This window comes from Scyliorhinus canicula, chromosome 3 (assembly GCF_902713615.1).
Source record: "Scyliorhinus canicula chromosome 3, sScyCan1.1, whole genome shotgun sequence".
Taxonomy (NCBI): domain Eukaryota; kingdom Metazoa; phylum Chordata; class Chondrichthyes; order Carcharhiniformes; family Scyliorhinidae; genus Scyliorhinus; species Scyliorhinus canicula.
This window is the reverse complement of record NC_052148.1, coordinates 171375808-171397434: the sequence shown is the minus strand read 5'-3', so window position 1 is coordinate 171397434 and position 21627 is coordinate 171375808. Positions and strand designations below refer to the sequence as shown.

General features: G+C 47.0%; 1 protein-coding gene across 7 annotated transcripts in view; it reads right to left on the bottom strand.

Annotated features, from left to right (window-relative positions):
• The window catches only part of mapk10 (mitogen-activated protein kinase 10), a 307215-nt gene that overhangs the window by 104440 nt on the left and 181148 nt on the right, over positions 1 to 21627 (bottom strand). For all 7 annotated transcript variants that reach the window (XM_038791761.1, XM_038791759.1, XM_038791760.1 and 4 more), the window contains 3 exons: positions 19705 to 19834; positions 5799 to 5857; positions 1550 to 1688 (listed from right to left, as the gene is read on the bottom strand). In XM_038791761.1, coding sequence (XP_038647689.1) covers positions 1550 to 1688; positions 5799 to 5857; positions 19705 to 19834 — 328 coding nt within the window. The remainder of the gene's footprint in view (positions 1 to 1549; positions 1689 to 5798; positions 5858 to 19704; positions 19835 to 21627) is intronic.

The window sequence follows — 21627 nt, the reverse complement described above, 5'->3', positions numbered from 1 at the left end:
CCCCCAAAAAAGAGGTCTCTAACTCTAGCCCGCTTGGAGGCCGCCGGATTTCACTGAATGGTTTCCCCAGGAGATAATGAGTAAAATGGCTGGAAAGGTGAGAAGGGACTCTTCATTGGCCACTTAAGTGACTCAATTGGGAACTCAGTGGATGGTCTCTCTGCCTCTGGCAAAATGGTATGGCAGTACAAAGTCCACTTTCCGGTGCCACTTTGGCAGCCTCCTCCCTTCCCAGCCAATAGTAAGAGGTTGGCAAAAATCATCTCCCATAAGGGGTCAAATTCAGGGCCCCCTTGTTTGGAGGTATAGGCTGTAACCCAATGAATACTTTATTGAGTTTGATGAGTTTTTGATCGACAATAAGAGTATAAAAAATAGTGTGCGGCATCTTTCTGCTGTCATCCAGGCTTTGTGTACACTTTAAGCATGCTAGGTGCACCCTGTATTAATAACGACCATTGCATGAAAAAGAAAGAATTGTGTCCATGGCCATTTCAACAGCTCATCCCAACATCCGAGGTGGTAGCGACAGACATCAGCATCCGTTCAGAATTTATTGTGGAGACCGTTACACATCAAATGGTTCATTTATAACCTGAAGATTTATGTTTACGAATGAGAAATGAAAATATCTCAAGTGCATACTTATTGCCCTATTCCTATTGTCAATTTGTGTGCGGCTATTTCCACCTGCTCCAGGAAATAGTGACCCGATTACATAGCTGTTTGTGTAGGGTGTTTCATTAAGGTTTGCAAATAATGTGCAATGACAAAAGCAGTATATGCTCCAGCCATTGATACTGGACCAAGAGCAATCTAACCAGCAGTCTTGAAGGGATTGTTAGAGGTTGTTCTAAAAAAGGTTTTGAATATTTTCTTGGCTCCATAATAAATCTTCATATTTGCTATTGGCTCGTCTATGCCCTCACCAATCAATTGCCTCTCTCTCACATCTTTCGGGCTTTACTTCCAACTTTACCGTGACAAGTAGCTGCTAGATTTGCAGCTCCCCCCTCCCACCATCAACCCTGACACCATGTTGTGATTATATAAATTATGCCTGATTGTGGTCGATTGGGTAGGAACAGGCTCATCTGTAGGGATGGGGCACACACAAATCTACTGGATTTAGATATAAAACATCAATGTATTCAGGTGGGATAAAGTCAGAATCTGTAGCAGATTGAATTTTCATTGGGTAATTATGCTGATATTATAGATATAAAATCATGGGACACAGCAGTTTTAAAGAGTCTTCGTCAGAACAATTGTCCTTTGTGCATAAAGTCTGAAATGTTATAGCAACAAAATTGTGGAAAATCTATGAAAATGTAGATTATAGAATTCACAGTGCAGAAGGAGGCTATTCGGCCCATCAAGTCTGCACTGGCCCTTGGAAAGAGCACCCTATGTAAGCCAATGTAGCATCATAATCACTTCAGAAATTGTACAAATTGCAGCTGATAAAGCATAGTAATGCAGATTTCCTCTGATGTGAAGCTCTACCTAGCATTGACTCAATACTCAAAATTGTCTGTTATTCACCTACCCTGTGAATAATGCCGGCCGAATGGAGATGTTTGATGCCACACAGCATCTGGTACAGTAGGTAGGACATTCGTTCATGATCCAGTTCCATTTGGATTACCTGACATAGGTTGGCATCCATCAGTTCCATAACCAAATACCTATCACAAGAGGGGAGAAAGGAGGCTCCTGAATTGATAATTTCACAGACAACAATGTTCCATCACCTTGTCAGTTATCGATTAAAAGGGGGCTCAACATTTATTTCAACTGTGAGCAGGGTAACGAAGAACACCGTCAGAGTTGCATCCCTATTTTTGCCCTCCAGAAACTGTTTACAGTTCTACACCTATCCTGTGGCTAGGAGAACAAAATGGTACAGGCCACAAAATTTCCATCATCTAAAATCAACGATGCAACATGATCACCTATCGAGGGAATTCAATACAGTTGGGGCAAGAGCAGTTATCACAATATTCCCCTTCTGTTCCTCTAGCTAAGAAAGAATGTCACCTTCAACCACATAATTCCACTTTACTGCGGGAAATAGTTATACATTTGTGTAACTTAAGAAAACGTTGGTTAGTTTTACATTCAAAATTAAAGCAGAGAGCAACATAAATCTCCAGAAGCAGGTTCTGACCGAGTCCAGTTAATATAATTCAGTTAATATAATTGCTGGCAGAGTCCAGGAGCTTCTATTCATGGGTGTACAGAACGCTCTCTCTTGGAGGATTGGAGTGTCAGCCATGCAGTCTAAATGGGATAGTGCCTGGCTGGAAGGCATACTGTAACTGTTGGTCCGAGATTGGTAGCTGCAGTGGAAATGCAGTATCTCTGTCATTAGTCTGTCTATTAGTGTTCAATTGAGCAATGATATGGTCATCAGAAAATCCACGCACATTGGATGTTTATGAAGACTAATGTATCAATGCAGACAGTACCTTATTTCTAGACTAGCAATTGCATCTAGTTGCAAGAGGGATGATTGCAATTACATCATTACAACAATCAACCATCATTCAGGTTCAGTTGCTAGTGGAAACAGTATTAAAACTTTTACGCACAGAAAATTGAATAGACTACCGCCTCCTCTGCTATACCATAACTGTATTTGTGACTATAACCCCTTTGTGGCACTGCTTTGCGTGTTCAAGTGATTCACTAAGAATCACTGATCAAGTTTAAATTACCTCACAGCAAGTTGTGTTCTGCAAAGTGATGTTCACTTCTTTTTGTTATATTTCATGTTTTGTAGCTCTAATCATAGAATCATAGAATTTACAGTGCAGAAGAAGGCCATTCGGCCCATCGAGGCTGCACCGGCCTTGGAAAGGGCACCCTACTTCAGCCCACGCCTCCACACTATCCACATTTCCCCACCTAATCTATCTGCCTCATCTTAAATGTGGTTCCTCAACCATTGATCTCAGGTAATTCCAGTTGGGGGACACTTCCCATGGGTATGCTTGTCCCAGTTAATGTATAGTCTTCAAAATTCCCATATTCTGCAGCAATTGCGCATTCCTCTTTACTATGCTACCAAGTTGCCAACCTTGATCTGATTTGCGTTCCCTTCAAGTGCAGCTCTCCACTGGGAGAAAGATTAATGGGCGAAATTCTCCCCCCCCCCACGACGGGTGGGAGAATAGCGGGAGGGCCTTCCCGACTTTTTTGACGCCCTCCCGCTATTCTCCCCCCCCCCCCCCCCCCGCCGAAATCCCGACACGAATCGCTGCCGCCGTTTTTTTACGGCCGGCAGCGATTCACAGCTGTTAGAAGGGCCGAAGTCCCAGCCCTTTACGACCTTTTTACGAACGGCAAACACACCTGGTCCTGCCGTTCGTAAAAACGTCGTGACCACCTGGAAAAAAATAACCATGGCACCGATTGGCACGGCAGTACCACGGCCGTGCCAAGGGTGCCATGGGCCCGCGATCGGTGCCCACCGATCGCGGGCAGCGGGCCCGATGCCCGCGCACTATTTGTCCTTCCGCCGCCCCGCAGTATCAATACGCGGGGCGGCTGAGGGGCAACCCGGACCGCGCATGCGCGGGTTTCGCGCAAAAACGCGATGACGTCACCCGCGCATGCGCGGGTGGAGTCTTCCCACCTGCGCATGCGCGGCTGACGTCATATGACGCGTCAGCCGGCGCTAAGTCCGACAAGCGGGCTTAACGATTTTCGTTAAGCCCGACTTGTCGGAGCCTCCGACGTCGGGCTGCTAGCCCCGACGGGGGACCAGAATCGGTCCCCCGTCGGGAAGGGGCGCGATGCCGTAAAACCCGCCCGGGTTTTACGGCAGTTTGACGATTTCTCCCGTTTTGGGAGAATTTCGCCCAATGAGTTTACCAAATCATTAAAGAAAAGTTTGGCTGTGTGTGTATCAAATGCTAATTGATGCCGCTGTTACCAAGAAGTTAAACGCAGCATTTTGCAGTTAGAATGACCAACAGTAACTTCTGGAAAAGTAGAAAAAGATGTTTGAAAACTCACTGGGCTCAATGAAACTCAAAATTAAACCAAACAGTACGCCAAAATATCTCAAAGCCAGAACCGTACCATACGCCATCAGGCCAAAAGTCAAAGAACTAGAAACACTATTCCAAGCAGGAGTCATTGAGCCAGTTACTACCATTGACTCCGCTACTCCAATAGTCCCTGTGCTCAAATGAGATGGCTCAGTGAGGATATGTGGAGATTTTAAGACAACAATAAACCTGGTATTAGGTCACTACTCACTGCCCCTGCTTGAAGACTTATTTGCTGGACTTTCTGGAGGTCAGAGAATCAGTAAAATTTGGTGGCCAGAATTTAGATGATCAAATCGAAAAGAAAATGGGACGATATCAGTCCTGTGTAAAACTAAGGGGCACTTCACCATTACAACCACCACATCCATGGGAATGGCCAACACAGCCATGGCAGAGAAGATACATAGACAACGCTGGCCCAGTGGAGATCACATGTTCCCAGTAATTGTTGATGCACATTCTAAATGGACGGAAGTAGTGATTATGAAATCTACAACGGCAGAACTGTTGAGTAGTTGGATAAAAATATTTATGTGATCTGGTAGACCAAAGCAAGTCATGGCACAATGAAATACGTTCATTTCCAAGGACTTCAAAAACTGTTTGAAAGGAAATGGTATACGCACATCAAGTCAGCTCCATACCATCCTTCTACAAATGGATTGGCCGAGCGATTCATACAGTCACTTAAACACTCAATCAAGTCACCAAAGAACCAAGGTGCATTGTCAAGACGAGTAAATAACGTCTTGATGTCATACCAAAACACAACACATGCAACGACAAAGTTCACCAATAATGCTGCTTTGCAAAGAAAGCTAAGAACAAAGTTTGACCTTTTGATATCACCTGATACTTCAGAGATTGCCAAACAACAACAGCAAGCACATATTGCTGGAAGGGAACAAAACTCTAAGAAGAGAATAATTACTCAAGTACCAGCAAGAAGCTACACTACAAATGAGAAATGGGTACCTGCTGTTATCCTAGTTCTGGTAGCATGACCCCTTTAAAGGCCGATACCTTCGTGGGCCATGTGACCAGCCCGGAGCCTATGGGGATGGAGGGCACGAATGTTAGCCTATCAGGTGTTTAGATGCGGATCTGACCGCTAGGGTTTGGTAGGAGTTAGCTTGGGAGTTGAGGGGACTAGACCTGTGTAGTAGTTGTACTGTTCTATATATAAAGTATATAATTGGAAATAAGAGTTGGAAATAATTGGCAAACAAACTGTTTGGCCATTAGAACCCGGTTTCTCTGGGTTTCTGTGGCTATGACTCATCTTTCATTCTCACTCCACAGTATAAATATTTCCCACTCTCTCTGTCTGTTAGCTTTGAGAAAGAGTCATCGGACTCGAAATGTTAGCTCTTTTCTCTCCCTACAGATGCTGCCAGACTTGCTGAGATTTTCCAGCACTTTCCCTTTCGTTTCAGATTCCAGCATCCGCAGTAATTTGCTTTTATCCTTCAGTGCTGGAACGCCTCCAATTGGTCCTCCAGCTTACATGTACAGTGAGGGTGCTTTCTGGTCACTAATTGGCCATTCCTTTGAAAATCATGTATAGATGACTGCTTTCAACACTTTGTGCATTCAGGAGCTGTATTTGATCCTGACATCAGGGTCCTGATCCCAATGCGAAGGTTCAACCAGTACTATCTGACTTTAAGAAAAAAAGAGTTCCCAGTAAAATAAATGCATAAGATATCTGGGAGGAGAACATTTTGTCTTACTTACACATCCTGGAACTCATCTAGCGATTTTTGAGATGTAAACACATTTAATAAACTGATGATCTGTGAAACAAAAGAGATGTTGCTGTTATAACTTGCTTTGTAACTGCATTTAATCACAAATCAAATCATCGCTGCCATAAATGTTACCGCTCACTCAAAGCTAGGGGTTAGCAGTTAGCCCCATGGACTTATACATTTCTGTATCATTTATATGTCTTGTATACATTTATGTACATTACTTTTTTAAAAATCATTAAAATTGTTCCTGAGCCTAGTTAGCTATTAATAATAATAATTGCTTATTGTCACAAGTAGGCTTCAATGAAGTTACTGTGAAAAGCCCCTACTCGCCACATTCCGGCGCCTGTTCAGGGAGGCCGGTACGGGAATTGAACCCACGCTGCTGCCTTGTTCTGTATTACAAGCCAGCTGTTTAGCCCACTGTGCTAAACCAGCCCCATCTTATCATTATACATAAAATATTGACAATTGATTTAAAATACATGTTTAGAGGTGAATTCCACTTTATGTTATCGGTCATAAAAAGAAAATTAAATCTATAAAATTTGTAGAATTCGGTGCATATTTATTCAATTTCCCTCTACTTATGGCTGAGTGTAATGTAATTTTTATTTACTGAGAATTAATTATGCATTTGGAATTTAGCTAAGCAATAAAAACCAGAAATAGCAAAAATTGCATTATTATTCATGTACAATTCACAATTGCATTTTGATTATTAGTTCACAAGTTTTGCAAAATAGGCAATATAAAATCAATGGCTCGGTTAGAAGGTGACTACTATGCTGGAAGATATAAACTTGCAAACACTCAAAATCACTTGTCCATTTATTGTTCCAGGTAGCACAATACAATTGACTCATGAATAACAAAGTGTGAGTTTGCCTGGAACATTTATAACAACCACAGGGATCTCTACAGAATACATGGACAAGTTGAAAACGTGGCAATATCTGTAGTTATGACTACATAACCACATATTGTGCAATGAATCAAAGTCACAAAAGAAATTCCGTCACTATTATAATTATAAACTAATATCAATCTTTACAAGGCGGCGTAAGGCATTGATTTGTGAAGGGTTATTTTTAGTAAACATCTGATGCTGCATTCGTGTGAAATTGGGCAGTTGATAGACAGTACTCAGTCACTCAGTATCTCAGTCAGAAACTCTCTCTGATGACAGTCAACAGGGAAAATATGTGGCTTGATAGAATTCGCTACATAATGAGGATTATGCCATACACGATTATATGATGAGGGACTCTCAGCTCATCTGATCTAACCTTACAGTATGTCAATTCTATAATCTTCTCTTTTCAGTGTCCAACTGTATTTCAAATGAGTCCAGCAAGCTGGCGAGATTCTGGTAGCTGTAGTCTATGGACTTCCTGAAAATAGCAATGCAGTGCTGTCATGTGACAGTACCTTTAAGAAATGGGTGTGTATATAAATATCTGTAGTGAGAGTACCTTTAAGAAATGGGTGTGTATATAAATATCTGTAGTGGGTGTACCTTTAAGAAATAGGTGTTTACTACGTCAGTGATGTCAGAGAGTGGGTGGAGCTGGGCTGTCTGTCAGCTTTTTACTTTCGCTTTAGTCATTTTGCTGCAGGGTGGGTTTGGTTTCATTTTAGTTTTGGAGAAGCTGAAATCACAGCAAGATGTGTATGAATCTCTGCAAGCTTATGAATGTTCATTTGCTGATTTCAACATGGTAACTTCTTTCAATAGTGAATTTAAACCTGATCTTTGTGTTAAAAGGGTCTTTTGTCTTCTGAATGTTGTTTGAGAATTTATTAAGGATTACTTAGTGTTGTATTCTTTGGGGGTTGTATTTGAATTGATGGTTGCTAAGATGTTCACTATGTTTTAAAAAGGTTAACTTGAGTTCATAGAATAAACATTGCTTTGCTTTAAAAAATACTTTTCCATTTCCGCTGTACCACACCTGTAGAGTGGGCCGTGTGCTCCCCATACCGCAATCTATTAAAAGTTGTGGGTCAGGTGAACCCCATGATACACTTTGGGGTTCTCTAAACCCTGGCCCATAAATGCGCAAGGAAATATAAATACGGAGATAAGGAAAACAGGTAGAAAAAACAATATCATTATCTTGGGAGATTTTAATTGTCACATAGACTGGAAGAGGTAGAATAACCTCTGTAATAAAGGGAATTAATTACTAGACAGCATTCAGCAATTCTTTTTCTGGAATGTTTTAGAATGGTTTAACAAGAGTTAATATGCTAACTATCCAGTGTTCATCCCAATGTTAATTTCCCAAGTGTTTATTGTTCCAGATTATTGAAATCCATTAGTGGTTTACAAAACTGAACACATTAATAAACACGTTCTAAATTCAGTTATAATTTGAAAATGAAATGAAATGAAAATCGCTTATTGTCACGAGTAGGTTTCAATGAAGTTACTGTGAAAAGCCCCTAGTCACCACATTCCGGCGCCTGTTCGGGGAGGCTGGTATGGGAATTGAACCATGCTGCTGGCCTACTTTGGTCTGCTTTCAAAGCCAGCGATTTAGCCCAGTATGCTAAACCAGCCCCTGTATTTCAAACATTGGGAATCTGAAACTATTGTCTTGGACCCTTCCATTAACTCCATCCCTTTTCTCTGGCCACTAAGGAGGCTGAAACTGAATGGTCCTGTTTGACAGGAGCTAAGCTTCTGACTCCATATCCTCTCCATCACTAAGAATGTCCAGTATCAGATCCGTAACACCATGATGGGGCGCGATTCTCCGCCCCCCACGCCGGGTGGGAGAATAGTGGGAGGACATTTTTCATGCCCTCCCGCTATTCTCCCCCCCCCCCACGCCCGACCCACGCCATGAAGCGGCGCTCACCGTTTTTTACGGCGAGAAGCGATTCTTCGAGGCCGACGGGCCAGGCCTTCGCGCCCGTTTCAACACGGCAGCAAACACACCTGCTTGCTGCCATCGTGAAACGGGCGCCAGATGCCCGTTTGGGGCATCTGGGGTCCCGATTGGCATGGCAGTACCACGGCCGTGCCAAGGGGGGTATAGGCCCGCGATCGGTGCCCACCGATCGCGGGCCGTGCGTTCGTAACGGACACACTCTTTTCCCTCCGCCGCCCCGCAAGATCAAGCCGCCACATCTTGCGGGCGGCTGAGGGAAAAGACGCCAACTGCGCATGCGCGGGTTGGCGTTGTCCAACCTGCGCATGCGCGGCTGACGTCATCAGCCGCGTCAGCCAGCATGACGCTTGACGTGCGGCCTTGACGACGGTCGTCAAGGCCGTGCCGCCGTGACGCATGGGGCCGCGCTCCTAGCCCTGCCCGGGGGGGAGAATCGGCCCCGGAAGTGGGCGTGAAGGTTGCCGTGGGTCACGGCCTGTCCCACGGCAACCTTTACGATTCTCCGCATTTGCGGAGAATCTCGCCCATGTGTGTCTCTGTCCCAGCCCATCTACAGTTGAAACCCTCACCCTCTACTCCAATGCTTTCCTGATCAGACCCTGTTGGTCACAGGGCTAGGCTTTCAATAATTTGTGGGTTTGGGACCCGTGTGGACACAATTTCAAAGTAATGGCCCTGGAGATCATCTTGGGATGCATAGCTTGCAGGGCAGTTTGTAAGGGCTGGATGGGGGATGCTGGTCACCAGTTAATGGCCCATTTTACTCCTTAAGGAGCAGAATTGAATTTTTAAGCTTTACTTTGTTAAACCCGAAGAATCTGGTGCACATTAGCTCACAGTTGTCGGGTTTTGCCACAGAGCCAAGTAAAGTTTATTTGTCATGGTGTTGAAACCTTTTCATTATTGACAAAATTGTGCCAGTCTATGTGAGTGCTGTGCCTTCATTTTAACTGCATGGCCCCTTCTAACCCCATCGACCATGCAAGGAGATGCCTGCGCTATTCGGTAATGGAGCAGCAGGGCGCATTGTGGCTGTCATCTCCAGTTGCCGCTGACACCAGTTAGGCAGCTTCCACCTCCTAGAGGTGCTCGTGCCACTAATTGGGTGACAAGCTTGTCTCCGGCCAAATTAGCACATTTACGTTTAAAAATAGCATCAAGGGAGTGACGCAGCTGAGGCAGCGTTAGAAACCAGAAGTCATCCAGGTATTGGGTCCTGACCCCACTTTGGAAAACCAGACGTGTCATGTGAGAGTACCTTTAAGAAATAGGTGTTTATAAATGGGTGTGTATATAAATATCTGTAGTGAGAGTATCTTTAAGAAATGGATGTTTATTACTGCAGTGATGTCAGAGAGGGCTGGAGCTGGGCTGCCTGTCAGCTTTTTACTGTCATTTTAGGCTATTTGCTGCAGGGTGTGTTTTAGTTTCGTTTTCAGAGCTGGATAGCTGCAGTCACAGCCAGAAGGTGTATGAGTCTCTCTCTGTAATCTAAAGACTGTAAATCGATCCTGGTGATTTAAAACTAATAACAGTAGTGACTTTAACCTGATGTGCTTCTGGTAAAAGGAGTTTTAAGTCTTATGGATGTTATAAGGACAGCTTAAAGGATTACTTAGTATTGTATTCTTTGGGGGTTGTATTTGAATTAATGGTTGCTAAGATATTCACTGTATGTTTTAAAAAGGTTAACTTGAGTTCATAGAATAAACATTGTTTTGCTTTAAAAAATACTTTTCTATTTCTGCTGTACCACACCTGCAGAGTGGGACGTGTGCTCCCCATACCACAATCTATTAGAAGTTGTGGGTCAGGTGAACTCCATGATACACTTTGGGGTTCTCTAAACCCTGGCCCATAACAGACGACAGAGTCATTCAGTGGTTATAGCCCAAAAGGAGGCTACTCAGCCCATCAAGCTCAAAGCGGCTCTCTGTAGCGCAATCTAGGCAACTCCATTCCCCCATTATATTCTCATGGCCCTGCAAGTTTATTCCCCTCAAATGTCCATCCAATTTCATTTTGAAATGAATGGTCATTCCGGCTTCCACTATGATCATAGGCAATAAGTTCTATGTCGTTAGCAGTCACTGCACAAATCAATTTGTTTTCACATCACCACCCCCACCCCCACCCCCCCCCCCCCCCCCCCCCCCCCCCGCTGCCCCCCACCCCCCAAACTCTTGCCCAAAACTTTAATTCTATGTCCCCTACTGCTTACATCATCAACTTGAGAGAACGGCTTTTCTTTGGCTACCTTATCTAATCTTGTAAACATCTATCAAATCTCCCCTCAGCCTCCTAAGCTCGAAGAATAACACCCCAACCTCTCCAAACTAACCTTTTAATTATAATCTCTTACCCCTGGAACCATTCTGGTATATTTTCTCTGTACCCTTTTAAGGACCCTCACATCTTTCCTAAAGTGTGGTGCCCAACAAGAGGGTTTAGAAAGGTTCAGTATATCCTTATTTTTGTACTCAGTACCTCTATTTATGAAGCCCAAGGTCTCATATACTTTGGTAACTAGTCTCGCAACATGACCTGCCACCTCATAATATCTACATGAATTCCCAGGCCCTTCTGTTCTTTCACTCCTTACAGCTGTTCTATTGAGTTGACACTATCTTTCTCTTCTGACAAAGTGCATCATCTCACCTTCTCAGCATCAAATTCTTTGGGCGCAATTCTCCCCCCCCCCCACGCCGGGTGGGAGAATCGCGGGAGCGCCGGGCGAGTCCCGCCATGCCGCCCCGGCACACGCGCGCGATTCTCCCAACCCTCCCCAAAACGGCGTGCCGAGATTTACGACAGGCCGCTCGGAGAATCACCGCTCGCCGTTTGTTGTAACGGGCGAGTGGCGATTCTCCGGCCCGGATGGGCAGAGCGGCCTGCCCAATACAACGTGTTCACGCCGGCGCCAACCACACCTGGTCGCTGCCGGCGTGAACAACGCGCGAACGCTACGGGGCGGCCTGTGGGGGGGGGGGGAGGGGGAGGGAGGATCGAGCACCGGGGGGGGGGGGCGCTCAGAAGGGGTCTGACCCGCGATCGGTGCCCACCAATCGGTGGGCCGGCGTCTCTGAAGGACGCACTCTTTTACTCCACCGCCCCGCAAGATCACTCCTCCATTTCTTGCGGGGCACCCACGGGGAGGACGGCAACCACGCATGCGCGGGTTGGTGCTGGCCAACCTGCGCATGCGTGGGTGACGTAATTTACGCGGCGCCGGCCGCGTTATTTACGCGGCGCCACTTTCACCTGGCGCCAAGGCCCGGCACGCGTAAATTACGTGTTGCCGCTCCTAGCCCCCCGGGGGTGGGAGAATAGGGGGTGAGGAGTGACCTCCGACGCCGGAGTGAAACACTCCGGTTTTCACTCCGGCATCGGCACTTAGTCTCCCGTTGGGAGAATCCCGCCCCTTGTCATTTGCCCTTGCCCATCTATTCTGCTAACCTAACTAGGCCCTGTTACAATCAATTAGTATCATCTTCACTGTCCATCACACCCCTAAGTTTGGTACTATTATGTATCAGCGAATACATTGTTGCTGGTGAAAAAATCATGGGATTGGGATTCGCCCCGGGTCGGAGAATCGCCGGGGGGGGGGGGGGGGGGGGGGGGGGGGGGGGGAGTGGGCGCGGGGGGGCGCGAACCATGCAGCACCGCTCTGACGCTAGGCCGCCGAATCTCCGGTCGCCGGAGAATCAGTGTCAATGGCGCTGGTGTGGTCGCCGCAGCACAGGTCAGGGGCCACCACCACCACCCCACCCCCCCCCCGGCGATTCTCGGTACTCGACAGGTCGAATCAGCCGGCGTCGTTCGCATGTGATCCTAACTGCCGGGAAGTCGTCGTTCTGGCTGCGGGGGCCATACTGGTCGGGGGGAGGGGGAACCGACTCCAGGGGGGGCCTCAACGGTGGCCAGGCCCGCGATTGGGGGCAACCGATCGGCGGGTGGGCTAATTCCGGGAGAGGGGGGTGGGCCTATGTTCCCCCGCGCCGGGCCCCTGTAAGGCTCCGCCATGTTGCCCGGAGGCCAGCGCAGAGAATTCAATCCACGCGCATGCGCGGGCCCGCGCCAGCCATGGCCCGCATTGCGGACTCGCGCCGGTCATGGCGCGCATGCATGACCCCGCGCAGCCCATGCTGGTGCCCTGATCAGCAGCGGGAGCTGCGTGAAGCGCTCCAATGCCCTGCTGGCCCCCTGTAGGTTGCTCCACCAACCTCATGAGATTAAGCTTATGCAAGGCCCCCCAACTCCTGGCCACCTGAACCCCCAAGTACCTGAAGCTCCTCTCCGCCCTTTTCAGTGGAAGCCTGCCAATTCCCCCCTCCTGATCCCCTGGGTGTACCACAAACAGCTCGCTCTTCCCCAAGTTGAGCTTGTATCCTGAGAAATCCCCAAATTCCCGGGGAATCCCCATCACCTCCGGCATTACCCCCACCGGGTCCGCCACATACAACAATAGGTCATCCGCATAGAGCGACACTCGGTGCTCCTCCCCACCCCGGACCAGCCCCCTCCAATCCCCCGACTCCCTCAGCGCCATAGCCAGGGGTTCAATTGCCAGCACAAAAAGTAGGGGGGACAGGGGACACCCCTGCCTCATCCCTCGGAATAGCCGAAAAAACTCCGATCTGATCCACCATCAGGGCCTCATACAACAGCCTCACCCAACTAACAAACCCTTCCCCAAACCCAAACCTTTCCAACACCTCCCACAAGTACCCCCACTCAACCCTATCAAAGGCCTTCTCCGCGCCCAGCGCTACCACAATCTCCGCCTCCCCTTCTACCGCCGGCATCATTATAACATTCAAGAGCCTCCTTATGTTGGTGTTCAGCTGCCTCCCCTTCACAAACCCCGTTTGATCTTCGTGGATAACCTGCGACACACAGTCCTCTATCCTCACGGCCAAGATCTTTGCCAACAGTTTGGCGTCCACATTCAAAAGTGAGATCGGGCTGTATGACCCACACTGCAGGAGATCCTTGGCCCGCCTAAGAATCAGGGAGATCAGCGCCCGAGACATCGTTGGGGGCAAAGCCCCCCCCCCTCCCTCGCCTCGTTGAAGGTCCTAACCAACAGGGGACCCAGCAGGTCTGCATACATCCTGTAACATTCAGCCAGGTACCCATCCGGCCCCGGCGTCTTCCCCGACTGCATGTTCCCTAACCCTTTGACCATCTCCTCCAGCTCAACCGGTGCCCCCAGTCCCTCCACCTGTCCCTACTCCACCCTCGGGAATCTCAGCCTGTCCAAAAAGCACCCCATCCCCCCCTCCTCCGCCGGGGGTTCGGACCGATACAGTTTCTCATAAAAGTCCCTGAAGACCCCATTAATGTCTACCCCCCTTCGCACCACATTTCCTCCCCGATCCTTAACTCCACCAATCTCCCTAGCCGCATCCCGCTTACGGAGCTGGTGTGCCAGCATCCTGCTCGCCTTCTCCCCATATTCATACACCGCTCCCAGTGCCTTCCTCCACTGAGCTTCCGCCTTTCTGGTGGTCAACAAGTCGAACTCAGCCTGGAGACTACGCCGCTCCCTCAACAATCCCTCCTCCGGGGCCTCCGCGTATCTCCTGCCCACCCTCACCATCTCCCCTACCAATCTCTCCCTCTCTCTCTGCTCCCTTCTCTCCCTGTGGGCTCGAATGGAGATCAACTCCCCCCTAATCACCGCCTTCAGCGCCTCCCAGACCGTCCCCACTCGGACCTTCCCATTGTCATTGGCCTCCAGGTACCTCTCTATGCATCCTCGATCCCGCCCCCCCCACCTCCTCATCCGCCAACAGCCCCACCTCCAAGCGCCAAAGCGGGCGCTGGTCTCTCTCCTCCCCCAGCTCGAGGTCCACCCAGGGCATGGTCGGGAATGGCTATCGCCGAATACTCAGCATCCTCCACCCTCGCAATCAAAACATATGAACGTGGTTTGCGGAGCCTCCCCCGCAACGTTCACACACATCTTCTACCCCCTCAAACAGCCGGCTCATAAGAACATAAGAACATAAGAACTAGGAGCAGGAGTAGGCCATCTGGCCCCTCGAGCCTGCTCCGCCATTCAATTAGATCATGGCTGATCTTTTGTGGACTCAGCTCCACTTTCCGGCCCGAACACCATAACCCTTAATCCCTTTATTCTTCAAAAAACTATCTATCTTTACCTTAAAAACATGTAATGAAGGAGCCTCAACTGCTTCACTGGGCAAGGAATTCCATAGATTCACAACCCTTTGGGTGAAGAAGTTCCTCCTAAACTCAGTCCTAAATCTACTTCCCCTTATTTGAGACTATGTCCCCTAGTTCTGCTGTCACCCGCCAGTGGAAACAACCTGCCCGCATCTATCCTATCTATCCCCCCTCATCCTTCTAAATTCCAATGAGTACAGTCCCAGTCTACTCAACCTCTCCTCATAATCCAACCCCTTCAGCTCTGGGATTAACCTAGTGAATCTCCTCTGCACACCCTCCAGTGCCAGTACGTACTTTCTCAAGTAAGGAGACCAAAACTGAACACAATACTCCAGGTGTGGCCTCACTAACACCTTATACAATTGCAACATAACCTCCCTAGTCTTAAACTCCATCCCTCTAGCAATGAAGGACAAAATTCCATTTGCCTTCTTAATCACCTGTTGCACCTGTAAACCAACCTTCTGTGACTCATGCACTAGCACACCCAAGTCTCTCTGCACAGCGGCATGCTTTAATATTTTATCGTTTAAATAATAATCCCGTTTGCTGTTATTCCTACCAAAATGGATAACCTCACATTTGTCAACATTATATTCCATTTGCCAGACCCTAGCCCATTCACTTAACCTATCCAAATCCCTCTGCAGACTTCCAGTATCCTCTGACCTTTTCGCTTTACCACTCATCTTAGTGTCATCTGCAAACTTTGACACATTGCCCTTGGTCCCCAACTCCAAATCATCTATGTAAATTGTGAACAATTGTGGGCCCAACACGGATCCCTGAGGGACACCACTAGCTACTGATTGCCAACCAGAGAAACACCCATTAATCCCCACTCTTGGAAGGTGCATTCTATACACCACCTTCAGCTGTATCAGTCCCAACCTCACACACGAGGTGGAGGCGTTCACCCTCCAGAGCACCTCACACCAGAACCCCTCCTCCATACCCTCTCCCAACTCTTCCTCCCACGTTGTCTTTATCCCTTCTATCGGCGCCTTCTCCTCCTCCAAAGTAGCCTCATAAACCGTCGATACAACCCCCTTCTCCAGTCCCCTTGTCGTTAGCACCTCCTCCAGCAATGTGGAAGCCGGCTCTACTGGGAAGCTCCGTATCTCCTTTCTGGCAAAGTCTCAAACCTGCATGTATGTACATATTTCCCCCTGCTCCAGCCCATACTTCACTTCCGGCTCCTTCAATCCCACAAAGCGACCTCCAAGATACAAATCTTTTAGTGTCTTAATTGTTTCCTATCTCTGAAAATGTCCATCCCACTTCCCTGGCTCAAATCTATGGTTCCCCTGAATCGGCATTTCCCTTGACCCTGCCCCCAACCCGAAGTGCTGTCGAAACTGCCTCCAAATTCTGTCCCATACATTGCATCTTGTTACGTGACCCATCCTCCTTATGTCTATGTTTATATTCACATAGATAGCAAGCACCTCATACATTTTGTACAATAGTAAAGGCTGAGGCTCCTCCGCCATGGCATCTGCAATCCTCCTGCCTGCCTGAGTCATATCACATTCTCCTGTCTCTGACCACTAACCAAATCTAAGTCACTACCTAACCAAAGGGGCATGACTACTTCCTGGTTCAAAGCATCAGTGAACTCTATCCCTCACATTGTCTGCACCTCAGACTCAAGCTCAACAACTCTGAGCCAAAGTCCCATGAGTTACAGGCACTTCCTGCTGGTCCTGGGATCACACCGCAATCCACAGATGCGGCACAACACCTTTGCTACCATTTTTACCTGACCTCATTTTATATATTTCATTAATTAAAATTTTATGTAATTTATTTTGAACTAATTTAACCAAAAGAAGAACCTTCTTCCCTCTCTGCACCAAATTCATACTGACAGCAAATTGTCAACTCCTCACCCTGTTTCTGATGCACTCTATTCTACGCATTAACAAACATCTTCTACCTTGATACCCCTATTGGGCCACTCTGAATGTACAATTCCCAGTAATTACCCCAATTCATGCACACTGCTTCATTGTTGACTGCCTTGTGGTTTATAATGTTCGAAGTTAAAGTCTAAAAGTTAAGATTAAATTTCAGTTTTGACCTACTTTCCAATTTACCAAAGAGTCCCACACTTACCAAATTCTCAATTTTCTACTCTGTTTACACTGTGCTCAGTTCACATTGCTCTCTGTGCCTGAGCTCTATGGTTCAAGTCAGGGCCAGATGTAGGGGAGATCTTTGTTGGGATCTTGAAATACTGGATCTCCACTCCCCATCAAGATCCAGCAGTGGCTTGATGTGGGGTATAACCTCCACCCATCGAAAACATGGAGCCAAGAGGAGGGAATGACTACACCATAAGTTTGTATTTTTGCCATTCTACATTTGCTTTGCTTACAGATTAGCCCAACATGCAAGGTTTCAGTTGGTGTCTGGGTTGCATGCCCCCTAAAATGGTGTCTCCGTTGGTAGTACCAAACGTATCAATAGAGTAAATTCAATGGTACAGAAAATGTTTCTCAACAAGTAAGGTGCTGCTTTTACCCCATCTTCCTATCCCAGTTGACAGGTGGACATTGTAACTTGCCACCTGCTGCTTGAATTTAAATGATGTAACCCTGTTCTAACAAGGTACTTTGGTATCTTTGTGTGGCAGAGCTCACCACTCGGCTCAAGGTTTTTCAATCACATTGTTGGGGAAGGGTACAGGAATGTTTTTATATCTAACTGTTATCGTGTTTAACCTGAGAACCTTCATGTTGGTGTTGTGTATGGAAAGTGCAATATGTTTCATTGCCGAGAACCTGCATCTTTCAACCAGATGAACAGGAAAATCATCCAAGAGTATTTGAAAAGAGATAAAAGACAAAATTGAATAGGAATTAACTTTGACTGTACTTTGACCGTGAAAAACCCATAGGTGTAGGCAGCTTTTTGCAAAGCTGTGCTCCAAGTTTAGATTCTTACTCAACTGGAAAGTTGGGCATATATAGGTCACCATGGTCAATCCATGACTCTGGATTTGCAAGTGAACATAGTTAATTACTGCAAAATGAATGCACTGACCTCCAGGGCCAATTCTCCAATCTACTCCCTTTGAGCAAGGTTCACCCTGGGTGTGGAGTCTCGGTCAGAGACATAACTTAAGCAAAGCACACACGTGAATGGACTGTAGACTAATAACAATTTTTTAAAAAATCTTTTATTCTCCTCATTTCCAACATCATCATCAAATAAAAACAAAAACAAATACAATAACAATCCCCCAAACAAAAACAGTACACCCCTTAGTACAGACCAAAACATCCACCCCTATGTTCCAGATAAAGAATTAACAGTCAATCAGTAAACACTATAGCAATAACCCCAACCACCCCTACCCCCCGCTTCATGTTCAATGGCAACCAATTCTCAAACGTGCATAATAACAGTCCCCATGAATTGTAGAACCCCTCCATTATCCCCCCTCAGTTCAAATTTCACCTTAAGGGTCAGAAATTCAAGTAGGTCCCCCCCACCAAGCTGACGCACAAAGTGGAGAAGCTGACCTGCCTCCGGGCAATCAGCGAGGCAAAGGCTAAAACATCTGGCCCCACAACCAGCTGCAGCTTGGGCCGGTCCGACACCCCAAAAATGGCTTCTCGGGGCCCTGGTTCCACATTCAGGTGTAGTAACCCCGAGATGATACTGAAAACCTCCCTCCAATACTTCTCCAGCTCCTGCAGGACCAAAACAGGTAAACATGGTTGGTGGGGCTCCTCCCACAGCACTCACATTTGTCCTCCACTCCCTCAGAGTCGGCTCATCCTCTACCTCATGAGGTGTGCCCTATACATGACCTTCAGCTGTATGAGCCCCAACCTTGCGCATGAGGTTGATGCGTTCACCCTCCGGAGCACCTCACACCATAAACCGTCTTCCATAACCTCCCACAATTCTTCCCCCCACTTGGCTTTGATCCACTCCATGGACACCGCGTCCTCCCCCAAGATCCTCCCATAGATCTCTGACACCACTCCCTTCTCCATTCCCCCTGCCGTCAATACCTCTTCCAACAATGAGGGGTTGGCGGTATTGGGAAGCTTTGAACCTCCTTCCTTCCAAAGTTTCAGAGCTGCAGGTACCTAAACCCTTACTCTTCCAACCTCGCAAAATGTAGATTACTAATCCTGATCGATCCTTGCAATCTGGGAGGAAAACCACTCAGTGCAAAATTCAAGAACAAAGAGGAAGGAAGGGTGTAAATTCTCATCGTCACCATCTGGACAGCAATCTGATGCACCTTTTTTCTGCTATAGAACCTGCCTGAATTGTATGCCAAAAAATCAATAGCATGAAAAGTGTCCCGGTTCTACCAAAGGCGGGCAGATTAGCCACCCAGGTGGTTAAGACAAATATTTACTCCAAGGAGCCATCAATTTGCTGAAAAACCTTCATACAGGATCAGATGTGACTGCTGCTGAAGCATGATTATACAGACACATGTAAATTAATTGGTAAAATTAGCTGGAAAGGCAGCCGTCATGTTAATTCACTGTGAATATATATGATATTATTATGGATTTCTTAGATTATTCCTTAAATAAAAGTCTGGAAAAAAACATAAAATGGGATTTGATGGTGCTTGAAATGTAATGATGTTCTTTGCAACAGAAAGCAAGATCAGCTCAATAGAATAGGCATGCATTTTGTTAAATGTCAAGTACATTGGCAGCTTCCCTGCTAACTTAGTGAATGCCATCTCCATGTTTTTAATGCCAATGCAACTTCTAGGATTAATCAGGATGTGTTAAAAATGTTAGAACTTACATTTTTGTGGTTGACACATTTCATGAGTACAAGTTCTCGATAAGCCCGTTTGGCATGCGTCTGGTTCTGAAATGGTCTGCTGAGTTTCTTAATGGCCACATTTCTATCAAGTACAGCATCATATGAGGCACTACATCAAGGAATACAATCATAAGCAATGTTAGTCAAACTATCTGTGAAATACAGTGTTAGTACAGTTATTCAAATTCATGCTGTGAGATACCAGTATGAAATGCTGAGCGTGTCCTCCTGAAACCCCTCTCTCCATTGTTTTTGTAGAAGAATTAATTCATTTAAACTAAAAAGGTTAATGCCTCTGCTTAAACAGTGGAAATAGCAACAACACATTACATATTTGTGTTAGTACCCCGCAATTCAATTTTAGAGTTAGTGTGATATCTTACTGTAATAAGGGTTATAGCAGGGTGTAGAATGCAGTGTTTAGGGCTACATGTGTCTTGTAAACACTATTTTCCATCTCTGTACTACAGGTAAAGGTCACAGTCTGTGGAAGGTATTCTATGAGCAGCCCAAGAGATCTGAATAAAATATGGCTTTGCGAATATTAAAATGTTTCCAAAGAACTTCAAGATGGACTTATCATGAAGTCAGTCCACATCTGGGCAACTTGCTAAATGCGCTCAATGATTACATTATGATAATTAATATTGACACCAATATTAATCCCCTAACCTTCACCCTATCTTTGTTGTGTTCTTTATTCCCTCTGTAAATTTCTCTTCATTATTTCTCAGTTGAGCAGCACAGCTGGCAAATAGCCATGAAGCCTTTCTCAATGCTACTCGATAACTATTGCTTCTGCTTAAGTTACATCAGCATCACAGACTAATATCTACCAACATTTATATGGGTAGTGTTAGCTAAACCGGGCATCACCTGCTGAAATTGTAGTTTTGATAAAGAAAGCTTATCAATGGAAATAATCTGAAGATGGGTCTTGAATTGTGTGTTTGTGTTGCAACGTTGTAACTTCTAATTCCCCCAGCCCCAATGTTCCATGTGGAGAAGCGCTTGTCTTTGATGTAGTGATTCGGCTTAATGGTCCAAAGAGATCAAGGGCGGAATTCTCCGACCCCCCGCAGGGTCGTGGAATCGCCTGGGGCCGGCGTAAATCCAGCCCCTGCCATGGCCGGAATTCTCTGCCACCCGGGAATCGGCGGGAGCGGGAATCACGTCCTGCCGGTCGGAGGGCCCCCTGCGCAGATCAGCGGGCCCCCCGCGGCGATTCTCCGGCCCGCGATGGGCCGAGGTCCCGCCGCTGACAGGCCAATCCCACCGACGTGGTTTAAACCACCTCTGTGCCAGCGGGATTGGCTGCCCTCTGGGGTCCATCGATCGGCAGGCGGGCCAGTGCCGTGGGGGCACTCTTTTTCTTCCGCTGCCGCCACGGCCTCCACCATGGCGGAGGCGGAAGAGACCCCCCTACCACGCATGCACCGGTGGTGACGCCAGCGGCTGCTGACGCTCCGGCGCATGCGGAGACACACGCCGGCCGGCGAAGGCCTTTCGGCCAGCCCCGACGCCGGCCGGCGTAGCGCCAAAGGCCGTTGGTGCCAGTCGGCGGAGCAGGAGCCACTCCGGTGCGGGCCTAGCCCCTAAAGGTGCAGAGAATTCCGCACCTTTGGGGAGGCCCGATGCCGGAGTGGTTGGCGCCACTCCATTACGTCAGGACCCCCTGCCCTGCCGGGTAGGGGAGAATTTAGCCCCAGGAACTGTGTGGAGAATAATGAATGTTATCTAATGCAATAAATTATTTTAGGAGATAAAAAAATCGCTATGGAGTATTCATCCTATTTCTTTTCTATAAATATAAATTTCGAGTACCCAATTCATTTTTTCCAATGAAGAGGCAATTTTGCTTGGCCAATCCACCTGCCCTGCACATTTTGGGTTGTGGGCGTG